Source organism: Culex pipiens, chromosome 2 (genome assembly GCF_016801865.2).
Source record: "Culex pipiens pallens isolate TS chromosome 2, TS_CPP_V2, whole genome shotgun sequence".
In the NCBI taxonomy this organism is placed as follows: domain Eukaryota; kingdom Metazoa; phylum Arthropoda; class Insecta; order Diptera; family Culicidae; genus Culex; species Culex pipiens.
In genome coordinates, this window is record NC_068938.1 from 16300709 (window position 1) to 16317105 (window position 16397).

Below are 16397 nucleotides of genomic sequence, written 5' to 3' on the forward strand. Positions count from 1 at the left end.
TTTCTCAGTTTTTCTTGAGAACTAATGGTTTGATTTTAAACTCTAAAAGAACTTGTGTGAAAATATTAAGAAAATTTTGAAATTAAGACATTCATTTTATATGGCATAATCATAAATATTTTACCCGTTTGAATAGTTGATTCGGTTGATTTGGTTCGAAAATTCTCAAAATAATCAATGTAAAAAAATTCCCAGCTGTTCAAAAATATTTTTTTCTTTGAAAAGCTGCGACTTTTTGTGCATTATATAAAAAAAAACAAAACTAAGTTTTTTTTTGTATAATAAGGAACTTTATGTTCTCTGAAACATATTGAAAAAAAAAGTCAGTGTTTTATGGAAATCAATTTTAAGCAACAAAAAGTGATTAAAAACAGTTTTTTAAAGTATATTTTTTTAGATAAGAATATTTCTCAAAAGTTTCATTTTTTAATCTTGAAAACGGAATAATAGATTCCGAGATATCGTCAGTTGAAAATTACAGGCTACTTACACAGAAAAAAAATTATGGTAATATTAATAAATAAATGGTGACAGATTTTGTGTAAAAAAAAGTGTAATTTCACATCAGAAAATTATGAATTTTCATTAGTTTCTGGTGAATATTCATTAAGTTCACAATTTTACACATTTTGTAGGTAATATTACTCAAAAAAGAGGTAACATTCAACCTATCAAATTTTCAACATTCCAAAATTCTACTTTTTTGCTGTGTATGTTACACTTGGAAAAACTCATTTTCATCGATTTGAATTCTTTGTGAGGATGAATCTCAGAAACTCAGAGAAAAACTTGTTGTAAATTTTCTCAGCATTTCAAAAAAAAAAATCCTGAGTGCTTTTCATTCAGGAAGTATTTTTAAAATAAAAAAAAGAAAATATGTCTTGAAAATGGTTTATTTTATCAAAAATTTTAGAGTACTTGTCGATTGGAAATTTGATTTTGCTTCAAAAAAATATTATAAATAATTTTTTGATTAGGTTTTCGATCACGCACTATGGCTCAGAAGATGTATTTTTTGTCTCTTAAAATACATAAAAAAAATCGAACAAAAAATGTATTTTGGGAATTTTACTTTTAGTGACAAAAAGTTAAATAAAAAAAATCGGATTTATTTCCCATGAACTTATTTTTTTCTGAAAAGTCCTAATCATATCCCACAACTTTGCCCAAGACAGCAAATCGATCAGAAAATTCCTTCTCAAGATACAGAATTTCATACGTTTATAAATTAATTTTGTATGACCAGCCCCTAAAATTGTACGGAAAAACGAATGATGCAAAATCGATTCTTTTGACATAGGGAATGCATGGAAAAAGTTTCATCCAAATTAAAAAGTACAAAGATTTGCGAAGTCGTAAAGAAGTACTCTATTGTGAGTTAAAAATGAAAATTTATATGAGTGTCATTTCGCCCGTTATTCAGGGATGCCATTTGTTTTTTTTTTAATGTCTGTGTAAAAGTCTGTATTTGTCTAAAATTCAAATAAATTAATTTACAGTCAAGGAAATCCATCAGAAATTGCGTTTTTAAGCATTTGAGGTCTAACGAAATAAGTTTCGGTTGATATTTTTACAAAATATGAATTTTTTGAAGTTTTTAAAAAGTATGTGTGCCTCAAAAAATGTCTGGTACAAGCTCAAATGTCTGTGAAACACAGACAAATCTGTGCATCTGGCATCCTTGCCGTTATTATAAGTTTGAAAGCCATTGAATAAAAATGCAATTTTCTACGTCAACGCAAAACAGATTTTTTTAAAGCATATTTTCAATGACAAGTGCTCGAATAATTTAGACGTTAATTTTAAATATGCATCAGTTTTTACGATTTAAGATCCCTTCGATCCGAAATAACCAATAAAACTAAGCATTTATCCTGCTTCCCTCTCAAACTTAATCTTCTCCTTTAGTCCTTTTTTTGTCCCTTAGACCCTTAGGCCACTTCCCAACTTTTGCCTGCCATATCCGAAATGGATATGTTCGACCAATTCTTGGCACATTACACCAAAACTTTACGACACGCACCGCTTGAGGCCGGTATTGACCGGTGACACGTACACCACACTGCACACATACACACACGTTACCCGATACAGGAAACACTTCCGAAAATCTCCCAGGAGGCGGAGAAGTTCATCGAATGTGTTCGTGCATGAATTTTTGCGTGTGTGTGCCAAACGGTAATAAAAGTGGATCGTTCCCCATTCTGGACAGGGCCTGCCAGTTTCGAGATATGGTGTTCTAATCTTTGGTGTCCTCGTCGCCGGTTCCGAGAGGTAAGTGGCAGAGGACATTAAAGTAGCACACTTGTAGTATCATTGGTTCGCTCGAAGGAATGCCTTGGATGCTTCTTGAGTGTGGTTGGATTTCCTGTGGAGAAGAAAGAGAGAAAAGTGAAAAGAGAGTTGAAAATGGTGAAAATTGGAAACTGGAGCATGAATGGAAGGACAGGTCGTAAAGTTGAGTGTATTAAATTTTGATAATTTTATGGTGCAAGGATGGATGAAATTGCAAATTGAAGTCGACGGGAATGAAAAACGATTGCTGAATTGAGGTTATATATCTAAGAATGCTCTCATAATCTAGATTGCATGTGGGAGATTGAAATGCAATTATCTAGAGTGCTATGACTTTTACTGCTATATTGTGGTGAGTGATTGCTTCTGCCATTATATTTTTCAAATATAGGTGCATATATTTGGTGATAATCAATCAACAATTATTGTTGTTTTTTGATATATTGAAACCTTCCATTTCAATAAACTATCAGATACTACTATCGTGACATACACTGCAATTGTGACAATTTGAGAATGGGAATATAAGTCAGAGGCTGTTTCGCCACTCTTGAATTGCACTTCTTCTGTTTACATGTTCGATTTTAACTCAGGACTTTGGCAAACAAATTGAATTGGTTCCAACTTCATTTACTATTGTTGACATCTTCATAATCAAGCTTCTAGTCTGGTTGACAGTGTAAATTCCGATGATAAACTCTTTGCCGTGATTTTTCAGACAATGAAGTCCGTTCCGCTCACAGACTCGTGACTGAATAGAACCAATTAAATTATCCTAATATTTACCAAAAACCCCGTGCGCAAACCACACTTCCACTAGCCGTAGCATGCCATGCCAGCGGCATCTCTGTTCATATCGTTTGACGTTTCGTCAGCAGAACTGTTTGAGTTGACAAGTGGTGGTGTAAAATTCAAGCTTCTGTCGCTGCGGTCGTCCCCGAACCTCATGCTGGACAGCAACCGGAAGACCGTCGTGGTGCCGACAGGAGGAAGGGTTTCCACGACACCGGCCATCAGGTCAGTTGTTTAATTTTGTTGATTTCTTTCCTGGGGGGAAACTTAGTTTGGTCACGCTCGATAATGGCGGCGGAGGCCGCCCTTTCAAGCTGATGAAAGTTACAAGATTAAAGCATATCCGGACGGAATGTCCGGATCGAATCCGGTGCGAAATTGTTTCAGCTTTTTCCGACCCGTTGCCCGGAATATTTATGAACAATTTAAATGCTGCTGGCTGCCTAAACAGACTGCGCTGCCAGGGCTGAGCTGTGAGCGTCAATAGACATCTTTCGTGGGGATTTCAGGGTTGTTACAGTTAAATCACAGTAAATCTCATTTGATTTTTGATCTTTTTTGATAAATTATTTTACTTATTTTTTTTTCTCAAATATAAATTAACAATCATAAAATTGTGTTCATCTTGGTCTGTTCAAATCAAATCCCAACACCAACAAAATATTGGGCAATATTATGACAAGAATAGATATTGTAATTCGCCCCATTCGGATGTAGGATTTTCATTAAATTTGAATCCACTTCCCCGAAGACACAATTTTTTACAATTTTTTCCCCGTTAAGTTATTAGCTACCGAAAATAATATTGTTTTCGAAACCAGCTCTAAGGGGCTCTAAGGGGTAAGGATCGGTCAACTATTGCCCCCTCTTCAAGTAAAAAACTGAAACAGTTGATTTTCTCCATAAATTTTGAAAATTTACCCCATACGAACTTTAAGGGCTTACAGGGAGAGGTTTGCGTGGTCAGAATGAGCTCAAGTTTGGATTTAGCCTGGTTATTAGTCAATATTTGATTTCAGAGGGTAGCAGGAGGGGGGGGGGGGGGGGAAGGGTATCCGAATTTGAATCACCCTAATGTATATGGAAAAAAATTATAAATAAATAAATGAAGCAAAACAAATAAAACATCTGTAGGGGTTTTTTCTTCTAGAGCGATTTCATAACTTTTATTAGTTTTTAGAAATAACCGATAGGGAGATGGCGTCGCTATTTTTAGACCACGTTTTCCACTTTTTCTCATCGAAACCGACTACTTTATCGACTTCATTTTGCTGGGCGAGATAGGACGCCGTCTATTTTTAGACGATGACTCAGCACTTTTCCATTCTTGCACTAAAAAAAACCAGATGGCAGCACGATGTAACGCCACGTCCCTGTTTTGTCAAAAGATAATTTTTATCAACACATAGCTGAATGGATCTCCATTTCTCTATTAGATTTAATTCCAAAACACTTTGTGAAGTGAAAAAAAAAAAACGGAAATGCTGACTGAGTACAAATAAAATACCAGCAACCAAAACTTTTTTTTATCGGGAAATTATGTGATACTCTTGTTGAGACAAATAACTCATCTCTTAATAAATAAGATAAAGTTTTTTTTTTCAATTTAATCAATTTAAATTTTTCAATAAGTTTTTGCTGCATATTTTTAGCTAAAATTAAAATTTTAAAATTGAATGCTCTTCTTCTTGACCCAACCCGAGTCAAGGGTCCCTTGAATCTTACCAAAGTAGGGCAGAAAAATAATAAAATATTAAAAATTAAATAAATTGGTTTAAACATATGAATGAAAAAAGAGTTTTAAGGCTCTGGAAGGCATCATTCCTGATCGGCCATGTTTGTTTTAGAAAAACATTCAAATGTTGATTCAGAATGTTTCAATCAAAAAATGGTTTTCTTTGTGTTGTTTGTTGATGCATTTTACATATAGTGATTATTTTTTACTATTCGCATTCGCATTCGCATTCGCATGGAGATGGTGATCTTAGCGGGTTGCAGACTGGATTTCTTCATGTATATGTGATGATTGTCCAGCCCAGGTTGCTTAGAAAATGATTAAAGGGAATTTTTTTCATTTCAATTTACTATTTCTGGACCCTCAATTCAGATCCACCATTGACAGTCATTGCCTCAAAAGTGAACGACACCATCTACCACCTTAAAATAAAAATGCCAGTTTATTTGAAATCATAACTTTACAAAGTACTGATGATTTTTTGTTCGCGAAATAATTTTTTTTATGACTGTAAATTAGGGCGGCCCAAAAAAAAATTAAAAGTGGTCAAAACCAAAACTTCAAAACCATTAACAATGTTTCCATACATCAACTAAAAATCCCAAAAATGGTTTACAACTCGCGCGCTGATCATGAACGAAAAAAGTGCAATTTTTGAATATATTTCTGAAATGCTCGACTTGCTGGTAACAAACAAACAAAAGCCATTCAAATTTGATCGTCTGCATTTGGGGTTTCAAGTTATAGTTTAATGTCCCCTAAAAAATAGTGAACAATTTTCAAAAATCACTCCGCAAAATGAGCCAAAAAAATTTGTAACCAAAACAAATGCATGCATGTAAGAAATTTCACGGAGAACAATTTCCTTTTTTTAACATTTAATTTTTGTCCACGCAAAGCCGAGATATTTGCATGTTATTGAACAAAGAGTGACGAATTTGCTCAGTATATTAGCGTTTTTAGCATAAAGCATTGGCTACAAGTATATTTGAATGAAAGAAGTTCATTTATAAAAAAAACTTTTTTTTCCTAAAAAAGTTACTTATTTGAGCTTTATTTAGTCATATCAAGAAGTTCTGTGAACAGTACTTATAAATATGTCGACAGTTGACACAACTTTTTGCATTACACTGAAATAAAAAAAAGTACCACATTCCTAAATTCTAGGAATTTTGCCACTTTTCCTTATTTATTAATCGGGTTTTTTGGATTACTTAATAAGGAAAGGAGGCAAAATTCCTAGAATTTAGGAATTTGGTACTTTTTTTTTATTTCAGTGTAGCGGATATCTTGTGGTGACTTTAACCTATCCATGGTCATTTGACACCGAGAGTTGGTATGGAATTTGAATTAGTTAATTTTTTACATTTGAAAATGACATTTTCCAAATGACCCCTTAGAACAATCTGCTTGACCAAAACTTTTTGATTTATCCGATTGTTCGGTTCCCTACAAGGTCCAACAGTTACAAATAAAAGCAATAAAAATAATTGAAAAATAGCTTGTAGATAGATAAAAGTATATAAAGAAACATTTAAAAAGATACTTTGATTGCAGTTACAAAAGGTGTTTACAAAAGCTGATAAGAGGTTTTCGAGCACTTCTAGAAAATTGTGAGCAAAATTTATTCGTTTTCAAATCATAATTTTAAGTCAATTTCTCAAGATTTGCTAGAACAAAGCATATTTTCAACACACGCTGACGAGTTACAGTTGTTAATATTTTAAAGTTATCTTATAGAATAAATTTGCTGATCGTTTTGATTAAAATGTTATCAAAATAAAGATATTCAGTAATGTATGAAAAACTTTGAAAAATGGGCCAAATTTGAAAAATTAACTGGATTTGAAAAATAAAGTTTACCTGTTTGACTGGTTAGTTTCCAGTAAAATAAAAATAAAAATACTAAATTTTAATTTTTTTTTTGTTGTAAAAATGTCCAAAAATTTGTTTTTACTTTTTGGAAGGGGTAGAGTAGGGAGTATTCAAAAAAATCTGAGGCAAAAAAATTAAAAAAAGTTTTTTGATAATTTTTGTCATATTTAAACTTTGATAGTCAAATAACTACAGGAAAAAAAAAACTCTTTCATGTATTGATTGTGAAATGTATGCATTTTTCAGTGAAAATATGAATTCGAAAAAAACACCTAGCATTAAGTAATCGTTAACTTCTACCTTAATTTTTCAAAAGGGCCTATCTGTAAAACCGAGCCACGTAGCCCAGTGGTAACGCTTCCGCCTCGTAAGCGGTAGATCGGGGTTCAAATCCCGGCTCGGACCAACACAACTGGTGATCTTTTCCCTTCTGGAATCGATTGCTTAGTAAAGGGAAGGTAGTGTATCGTCACAAACTGGACCTTATCACGACACCTTAGGGAGGCGACCTATGGAATGTTAACATTAACCATAACATGTTAACATTAAGTTGAGAATGAAACTGCCACTGAATCCGCTTTGTAAATGCCGGCCCCGATACTCTTCAAGGGTGTTCCCCTCAGGAACTGGGAAAGATTTGCTATCTGTAAAAGCATTCACATAACATAAGTGTCAATGGAACAAAACTCTAGGTAAGATTAATTTAAATGTGTTTTGCAACAACCCTGCAATTTCGCCACTCCCTCAGAGAGGTTTTCCGGAACATCATTCATTCATACTGTCATTTCGCTTGGATTACGTTTGAGTCATTCAGTTTTCCGCTTGACTTGGCCGCTTCGGCACTTCATCCGGACCATAAAGCTCGTCGCAACCATCGTCATCGCCGGTATCATTTTCACCACCATCATCATCGCCGCCCTCCTGGAGTCCGGGGATAGGACAAATTCTAGCAATCCCTCTCCTTAACCGTTAATAACTGAGAGAAGTATACGGAAATGCCAAGATGATGATGATGGTTTTCGGAGGCAAAGGCCCTTCCGGGAATCGACACCGGCTCCGATGATGATGGTTTTTGAAGACCTTGGTTTTCACACTTTCCGACTGGGTGACAGAGCAGAGCGGAGATGGGCGTTGACGAGCAATGACGAGTCAGCAGCAGTCAGATGTGGAGTAGTAATTATAAATATTAATATTCTCTTTCTCCCCTTCACCACCTGCCGTCACCACCCTCAACCTTCTTTGTGGTTTTATGAGTTGGAGAATGTTGCACGGGGTTGAATTGGCATGGTTCATGCTTCCGGGGTTTTTCCACGTGACTGGAGGAAGTGTGACCGTCAGGGTTGGGGTGGGAAAGCTTATCGAAATGGGCTTTCATCTTTTATATGCTGGTTGGATTTGGTTGGATGAGGGGTTTTCCTGTTTTACGATGGGATTTCCAGGATGATTTTGAATGGAGTTTTTTTTTGTCTCGGGGCCATTTTCGCCCTCGGACAAGTATTAAAGTTGTTTCAGGGATTTTTTTTTTGAATATTCATATGCATCTATAAAACTAACTTTAACTTGGATCTTTCCTCAGATCCTCTCCGTCCGGGAAAACTCCGGCCCGATCGCTAACCGTCATCGATGGTGAACGCACTCCTCCGGCAAGTGCCCGCACATCTTTGCTCATTCCACGGCCAGTGTCCCAGAAAAAGCCAACCAAAAGGCACTCCCGGATTGCTCCACCTCCCACAAAGACATCCTCCGAGACGAGCGTCAAGGTGAAGCCATCGATTTTGACCAGTATTCTGGAGGATGAAGAAGTGAGATGTGAGGAATCTGATCCTCCTCCACCGCCGGTAGAGGGCGCCGAAAGGAACGAGCAAGCAGACGATGATCGAGAAGACGATCAGGAAGATTTGGATCGTACCTTGCAACAGGATCACATCGCTAATGAGATTAATGAGTGAGCTCATCTTTCGTCGAGATATTGCTGACTTTCAAAATAATCTTCATTCTGTATCGTAGGTTGAACAACGTCAACCCTCCAGCAGGGGTCTCTACCATGTCGAGGTCATTGGAGACGGTCATCGAGGATGCGCGGTGTACGGTCATCTGCAAACAAAAGTTTATGGCCGCTCCAGTCCCAGCAAAGCCCATCACTTCCGAAGTATCCATACCAGTCTGGGTGAACTACTGTTCCCTGTTCCTGGTGGTGCTGATGTTTCTGCTCGTGGCTTTTTTGACGGCCTGTACGATTATTGTCAACTACGATCACTTGATGGCGTTTTGGGATCCGAGCCACGCAGTTCAACCGCCCGAGGTCCAGCCGGAAGAACTAACCGGATTTGACCTGCTGCAGCGGTGGCTTGGGGAGCTGTGGCAAAATATTGTAAATTTGGTTTCTACTGGGAAGCGGTTCAGGAAATAATTTGTTTAATTCTAGAAAAGAGTCGTCAATAAATGTAACGTTTTGTTGTGTTGAATTCATTCGCCTCTGTCTTTCGAAATAATTGTGTTGTGGAAAATATTTGGGTAATTCTCCGCCAACTCACACAGCAGTTGCCCCGACCTCTCTTCGATTTGCGAGAAAATTTGTCCTAAGGGGTAACTTTTGTCCCTGATCACGAATCCGAGGTCCGTTTTTTGATATCTCGTGACGGAGGGGCGGTACGACCCCTTCCATTTTTGAACATTTGAAAAAAGAGGTGTTTTTCAATAATTTGCAGCCTGAAACGATGATGAGATAGAAATTTGGTGTCAAAGGGACTTTTATGTAAAATTAGACGCCCGATTTGAGAGCGTACTCAGAATTCCGAAAAAACGTATTTTTCATCGAAAAAAACACTAAAAAAGTTTAAAAAATTCTCCCATTTTCCGTTACTCGACTGAAAAAAATTGTGGAACATGTCATTTTATGGGAAATTTAATGTGCTTTGCGAATCTACATTGACCCAGAAGGGTCATTGTTTTGTTGTTTTTTGTTTTTTGTTTTTTGTTTTTTGTTTTTTGTTTTTTGTTTTTTGTTTTTTGTATTTTGTATTTTGTATTTTGTATTTTGTTTTTTGTTTTTTGTTTTTTGTTTTTTGTTTTTTGTTTTTTGTTTTTTGTTTTTTGTTTTTTGTTTTTTGTTTTTTGTTTTTTGTTTTTTGTTTTTTGTTTTTTGTTTTTTGTTTTTTGTTTTTTGTTTTTTGTTTTTTGTTTTTTGTTTTTGTTTTTTGTTTTTTGTTTTTTGTTTTTTTGTTTTTTGTTTTTTGTTTTTTGTTTTTTGTTTTTTGTTTTTTGTTTTTTGTTTTTTGTTTTTTGTTTTTTGTTTTTTGTTTTTTGTTTTTTGTTTTTTGTTTTTTGTTTTTTGTTTTTTGTTTTTTGTTTTTTGTTTTTTGTTTTTTGTTTTTTGTTTTTGTTTTTTGTTTTTTGTTTTTTGTTTTTTGTTTTTTGTTTTTTGTTTTTTGTTTTTTGTTTTTTGTTTTTAGTTTTTAGTTTTTTGTTTTTTGTTTTTTGTTTTTTGTTTTTTGTTTTTTGTTTTTTGTTTTTTGTTTTTTGTTTTTGTTTTTTGTTTTTTGTTTTTTGTTTTTTGTTTTTTGTTTTTTGTTTTTTGTTTTTTGTTTTTTGTTTTTTGTTTTTTGTTTTTTGTTTTTTGTTTTTTGTTTTTTGTTTTTTGTTTTTTGTTTTTTGTTTTTTGTTTTTTGTTTTTTGTTTTTTGTTTTTTGTTTTTTGTTTTTTGTTTTTTGTTTTTTGTTTTTTGTTTTTTGTTTTTTGTTTTTTGTTTTTTGTTTTTTGTTTTTTGTTTTTTGTTTTTTGTTTTTTGTTTTTTGTTTTTTGTTTTTTGTTTTTTGTTTTTTGTTTTTTGTTTTTTGTTTTTTGTTTTTTGTTTTTTGTTTTTTGTTTTTTGTTTTTTGTTTTTTGTTTTTTGTTTTTTGTTTTTTGTTTTTTGTTTTTTGTTTTTTGTTTTTTGTTTTTTGTTTTTTGTTTTTTGTTTTTTGTTTTTTGTTTTTTGTTTTTTGTTTTTTGTTTTTTGTTTTTTGTTTTTTGTTTTTTGTTTTTTGTTTTTTGTTTTTTGTTTTTTGTTTTTTGTTTTTTGTTTTTTGTTTTTTGTTTTTTGTTTTTTGTTTTTTGTTTTTTGTTTTTTGTTTTTGTTTTTTGTTTTTTGTTTTTTGTTTTTTGTTTTTTGTTTTTTGTTTTTTGTTTTTTGTTTTTTGTTTTTTGTTTTTTGTTTTTTGTTTTTTGTTTTTTGTTTTTTGTTTTTTGTTTTTTGTTTTTTGTTTTTTGTTTTTTGTTTTTTGTTTTTTGTTTTTTGTTTTTTGTTTTTGTTTTTTGTTTTTTGTTTTTTGTTTTTTGTTTTTTGTTTTTTGTTTTTTGTTTTTTGTTTTTTGTTTTTTGTTTTTTGTTTTTTGTTTTTTGTTTTTTGTTTTTTGTTTTTTGTTTTTTGTTTTTTGTTTTTTGTTTTTTGTTTTTTGTTTTTTGTTTTTTGTTTTTTGTTTTTTGTTTTTTGTTTTTTGTTTTTTGTTTTTTGTTTTTTGTTTTTTGTTTTTTGTTTTTTGTTTTTTGTTTTTTGTTTTTTGTTTTTTGTTTTTTGTTTTTTGTTTTTTGTTTTTTGTTTTTTGTTTTTTGTTTTTTGTTTTTTGTTTTTTGTTTTTTGTTTTTTGTTTTTTGTTTTTTGTTTTTTGTTTTTTGTTTTTTGTTTTTTGTTTTTTGTTTTTTGTTTTTTGTTTTTTGTTTTTTGTTTTTTTGTTTTTTGTTTTTTGGTATTTGTAGTATTTGTCACAGCAAGAAAAACACCAAAAACATTCTTGCTATAAGCAGCGATACACGTTATACAAATGGTTAGCAATAATTCAAGTCATGTCATACTCTCTTTTCAATCAATTATTCTCAATGGCAAACTCAATCAAAATTTTTCATTCAGTGTGCCCAACTTTCACGTCAATAATCGTAATTGCAGTTTCCAAATTTGTAATCACCTTTCCATCGCCTTTGGATATGAAAAATACACAGAGTTAGCGTAACTTTTTCCTCACTCAAAAGAGTTCGCCTTCTTACGGACGAAATTTTCAAAAAAGTTACACACCTACATACTTATAACGCCCGCTGCTGTAGCAAACTTTTCACGCGATAACTTTTTATTCTGTTCGTCTTTCAATTCGCCACCGAGCAAGACTTTTTCCCAGCGCCGTAAATCAGCTTTTCGATACACGGAGAAGGATGGGTGATGTGGGTGGGACTGGAAGTACTTTACGTACGCACACACAATGCTAAACTCTTTTCGAGCCAAGGTGATTGAAAGAAACGAGAGCTCAAGTTATTTAATCACATAATCCACGGTGAAAGGAGTGAAAGGTGGCTTAGTGCTGTGCTTATGTTGGGTAGAAAAGCCAATTATTTTGAGTATTTTGATTTTTGGATTTACAAAAGATTGTTCATATTTATTTTTTAGAAATCATAAAAATATAAGAAGATGAAGACAATATTGGAAACAAAACCTTTCACATCCCTAACGTTCCCAACTTGATAGACGAAGACGAAACAGGACTCGCGTGTGGTTGAAATATGCTCCAGGAGATCCACCCGAGTGATGCTGCCAATAAGTATTACACTTCAAACCCGGGCTTGACTGCTTCTAAAGCGGATTCAATTTCGAGCTTTCGTGCAAAACTGCTGCCAGGATTGAAGACAGTGAAGAAATATTCCTGGCGGGATGATTTCGGGTTCGATTTTCCTCCCCCACAATCCAACGGGCTCGTTCCAGTCAATTTCGTGTTTTCGAGCACAAAGCTCGGGGTAAACTGCTATTACGACAGGGTTGGAAAAGGCGTTCCTGATCTGGTGCGTGTCTTTCCTTTTTTTCTCTCTCTCAACAAAAGCTGTCGATTTTCCTTGTGCTATATTACGCCCACATGCATACCGAGTGGTTCCATCTTTCATCCGTGCTTAACAGCTGCGAGCGAGATAACGAACATATCTGATATCTTCAGTCAATCGAAACAAGCATTTCACGCAAGCACAGTTCAAGCTGAACAGTTTTGGTGGAAATGGAGATTTGCTTCAATGTTTGAGTATGACTTTAACGAAAAAAAAAAAAAAAAAAAATAAATAAATAGAGCAACTCTCTACGAAATCGGCCGATTTCGACCATTTTTATTTTTTGTATTTTTTGATTTGACTCAAACTTTGTGGGGGCCTTCCCTATGACCAAATAAGCTATTTTGCGTCATTGGTTCACCCGTACAAGTCTCCATACAATTTTGGCAGCTGTCCATACAAAAATGGTATGTAAATATTCAAACAGCTGCAACTTTTGAGTGAATTTTCTGATCAATTTGGTGTCTTCGGCAAAGTTGTAGGTATTGTTGAGGACTTTTGAGAAAAAAATAGGTACACGGAAAAAAAATTGCAGATTTTTTATCAACTTTTTTTTCACTAAAACTCAATTTCCCAAAATAGGTATTTTTTTATTTTCGAGATTTTTTGATATGTTTTAGGGGACAAAAATCCGCAACTTTTGAGCCATAGAGAAACATGGTCAAAAAATCTGCCGCCGAGTTATGAATTTTTGAAAAAATAGTGATTTTTGGAAAAAATCGAAGTTTTATGCAAAAACAAGTTTGACATTATTTTTTAATGCAAAATTGAATTTGCAATCGAAAAGTACTTTACAGATTTTTTGATAAAGGGCTCCGTTTTCAAGATATAGCCACCGAAAGTTTGATTTTAGCGAAATATTTGCAGTTTTTCGATTTTTAAAAATAGTGACCATGAGTGACCATTTCTAAAAATATTTTTTTTGAAAAGTTCAGAAAATTTGCTATAAAATTGTCTAAAAGACATTGAAGATTGGACCTCTGGTTGCTAAGATACAGCGGCTTAAAGAAAAAGAAACACGAAAATTGAAGTTTTCTAAGACTCACCCAAACAGCCCACCATTTTCTAATGACGATATCTCAGCAATTAATGGTCCGATTTTCAATGTTAACACATGAATCATTCGTAAAATTTTCCGATCTTTTCGAAAAAAATATTTTAAAATTTTTTAAATCTAGACTAGCATTTCAAATGGGCGTAAAATTCAATATTTGGCCCTTTTAAAATGTTAGTCTTGATTTTAAAATTTCATAACTCGGCGGCAGATTTTTTGACCATGTTTCTCTATGGCTCAAAAGTTGCGGATTTTTGTCCCCTAAAACATATCAAAAAATCTCGAAAATCAAAAAATACGTATTTTGGGAAATTGAGTTTTAGTAAAAAAAAAGTTGATAAAAAAATCTGCAATTTTTTTTTCCGTGTACCTATTTTTTTCTCAACAGTCCTCAACAATACCTACAACTTTGCCGAAGACACCAAATTGAACAGAAAATTCACTCAAAAGTTACAGCTGTTTGAATATTTACATACCATTTTTGTATGGACAGCTGCCAAAATTGTATGGAGACTTGTATGGGTGAACCAATGACACAAAATAGCATATTTGGTCATAGGGAAGGCCCCCACAAAGTTTGAGCCAAATCAAAAAATACAAATAAAATCCATTTCCGGTTTTGGTAGAGAATTGCTCAATAGTAGTTTATGAAACAAGTTGCATGATGGCGGCTCTGCCAAGCTGTGTTAAAAAGACAAGTGCTGAAAAATCAAGTTTTGCAACGAGTTGCAAATATCATTTTTGGCAATTCTGAAAAAAAAACCCTTTTGTGTAGGGTTTTCAGTAAAACAATTGTTTCCCAGCTTCCTTGGACTTGGTGTCCGTGTGTTTGGTCAATTCAAAAATCAAATCAGAGTTGAAAAGTATAACTTGTCGATACAAGTGCTGAAAAGTTATACTATTATTTTGGGAGATGTTAAGTAGGCCGTTATGTCACTACAGAATGACAGGATAAGTAAATATTTTAAAAACGAATAAAAAAAATATGTCTTAGTAAGTTAATAAGTAACGCTACAAAAAAAAAAAAAAAAAAAAAAAAAAACACAAACACATAAATTAGAGGAAGAGAATTTTTTAAATTGTAATTTTCAATTTTTTGCATACTAAACGATATGATTGAAATCCCTAATAACTTTTGAAAAGTGCGTAACCTTGGGCGAGAACAAGCAAGGTAACATCCTGATGAAAAATTATTCTGGGAAGCACTCATTACACATTTCTGTCAATTTAAAATTATTTTTGAAAAAAAGGTATTATTTTAAAAGACCGTTACTACAGTTTTTTAAAGTTAATGTCGCTTAAATTTTTGTTCTATAAACTTCAAAACGTTATTAGAAAAAAGTGCAATCAACTGAGATTAGCTTTGAGTACAGTTTCTGTTTTGATAATTATTCCTAATACGTTATAGCTCACCTGAACATATTTTAAATATATGTAAAATTTGATGTACAGTTGGGTGACCACGGGAACAACTATTTCAGTTTTTGACCTATTGAACTATTGAATGATGTATAAAACAGATGTACTAATGAATAAAATCGGTTGTTTACAAATTGCAACTACCTTATTATCACAAAATTAAATGTTTTTCTTTTATCTGAAAAAATAAATCTTTCATTCTTTTTTTGCAAATGCTCTGTATTTTGATTTTTTGAACTTTGTTGATACGACCCATAGTTGCTGAAATATTGCCATGCAAAGATTTAAAAACAGAAAAAATACGTTTTCTATGTCTTCCCCTCCGTTTTCTAGTGTCGATATCTCAGCAATGTTAAAATATAAAATTTTCGTGAAATTTCCGATCTTTTCGAAAACAATACTTTGATATTTTTAATCAAGACTAACAATTCAAAAGGGCCAACTATTCAATATTACGTCCTTTGGAAAGTTAGTCTTGATAAAAAAAAACAAAATATTGTTTTCGAAAAGATCGGAAAATTTCACGAACTCTTCGAAAAAAATATTTTCAGGGATGGACAATCATGGTCACTATTTTGTCAAAAATCTGAAATTAATCGGACTATAATTTAATTTAATTTTGAATGGCTTTTTGTACATTTCGATTGCAAATTAGGTAAAAAATGAGGTCGAAAAATTTCAAGTACAAGGTTTCAAGGAAGGAAGGAAGAGGCCCACATAGTTTGAGCCAAATAAAAAAAAATATAAGTAAAATCCATTTCCGGGTTTGGTGGAGAATTGCTCAACTACTGATTTCTGTAAAAAAAATCTAAGTAGGTACTCTCTTTTAAATACATTGAATTCCCAAAAAATAATCACTCCATAAATTGATCGCCTTTGCAGCACTCGGCCATCAAATTTTCATCACCCCCAGGCGTGATTTTCCTCCTCCAAACTTTTCCGATTTCACGAAAGGGTTACGCGAAACAAAAAAGAGGAGATCTTAAATTCAACTCGCAGAAAAAAACCACACTCTGTTTACGCTAATGCGATAAAGACAAACAAAAACAGCGTTGAAAAAATACACACAACAACACCCTGCCCCGAAGTGGGTCGTCGACAGTTGATCGAACCCTGCCGGCGCCTCAAGATGAATGTTCGACAATGAGCTGGCCGGAAAAGTTTTTCTAATTAAAATTGGATTGATTTTCTTTTTCGGTGGGGCTTCTCTTTAGTGGTTGGTTTTTTCATCATCTTAAATTGGTAAAAAAAATCAGCTGACTCTTTTCTGGAAGGAGGCTGAAAAAAATCTTCTGGGGGAAAAATGCGAACAAAGTTTTCCCCAAGAATTTTCCGGCGACAGTAACGGTTTAATCGAATAACTTTCGTACGCAAATTTTTGGTCCACTT

At 33.2% G+C, this 16397-nt stretch overlaps 2 protein-coding genes across 2 annotated transcripts in view; one reads left to right on the forward strand and one right to left on the reverse strand.

Moving 5' to 3' along the window:
* The window catches only part of LOC120417735 (potassium voltage-gated channel protein Shaw-like), a 123327-nt gene that overhangs the window by 79477 nt on the left and 27453 nt on the right, over positions 1–16397 (reverse strand). The window lies entirely within an intron of this gene.
* LOC120417722 (uncharacterized) lies at positions 3128–9162 on the forward strand. Its single transcript, XM_039579873.2, has 3 exons — positions 3128–3312; positions 8274–8642; positions 8705–9162. The coding sequence occupies exons 1-3, from the start codon at positions 3128–3130 to the stop codon at positions 9105–9107; spliced, it is 957 nt and encodes a 318-aa protein (XP_039435807.1). The 3' UTR covers positions 9108–9162.

Bases quoted from the DNA above. Each gene is read 5' to 3' on its own strand.
- LOC120417722 (XM_039579873.2), top strand. From the start codon at position 3,128: ATGCCAGCGGCATCTCTGTTCATATCGTTTGACGTTTCGTCAGCAGAA. The intron at 3,313-8,273 runs GTCAGTTGTTTA...ATCTTTCCTCAG, and splicing joins TCCACGACACCGGCCATCAG to ATCCTCTCCGTCCGGGAAAA. The intron at 8,643-8,704 runs GTGAGCTCATCT...TCTGTATCGTAG, and splicing joins ATCGCTAATGAGATTAATGA to GTTGAACAACGTCAACCCTC.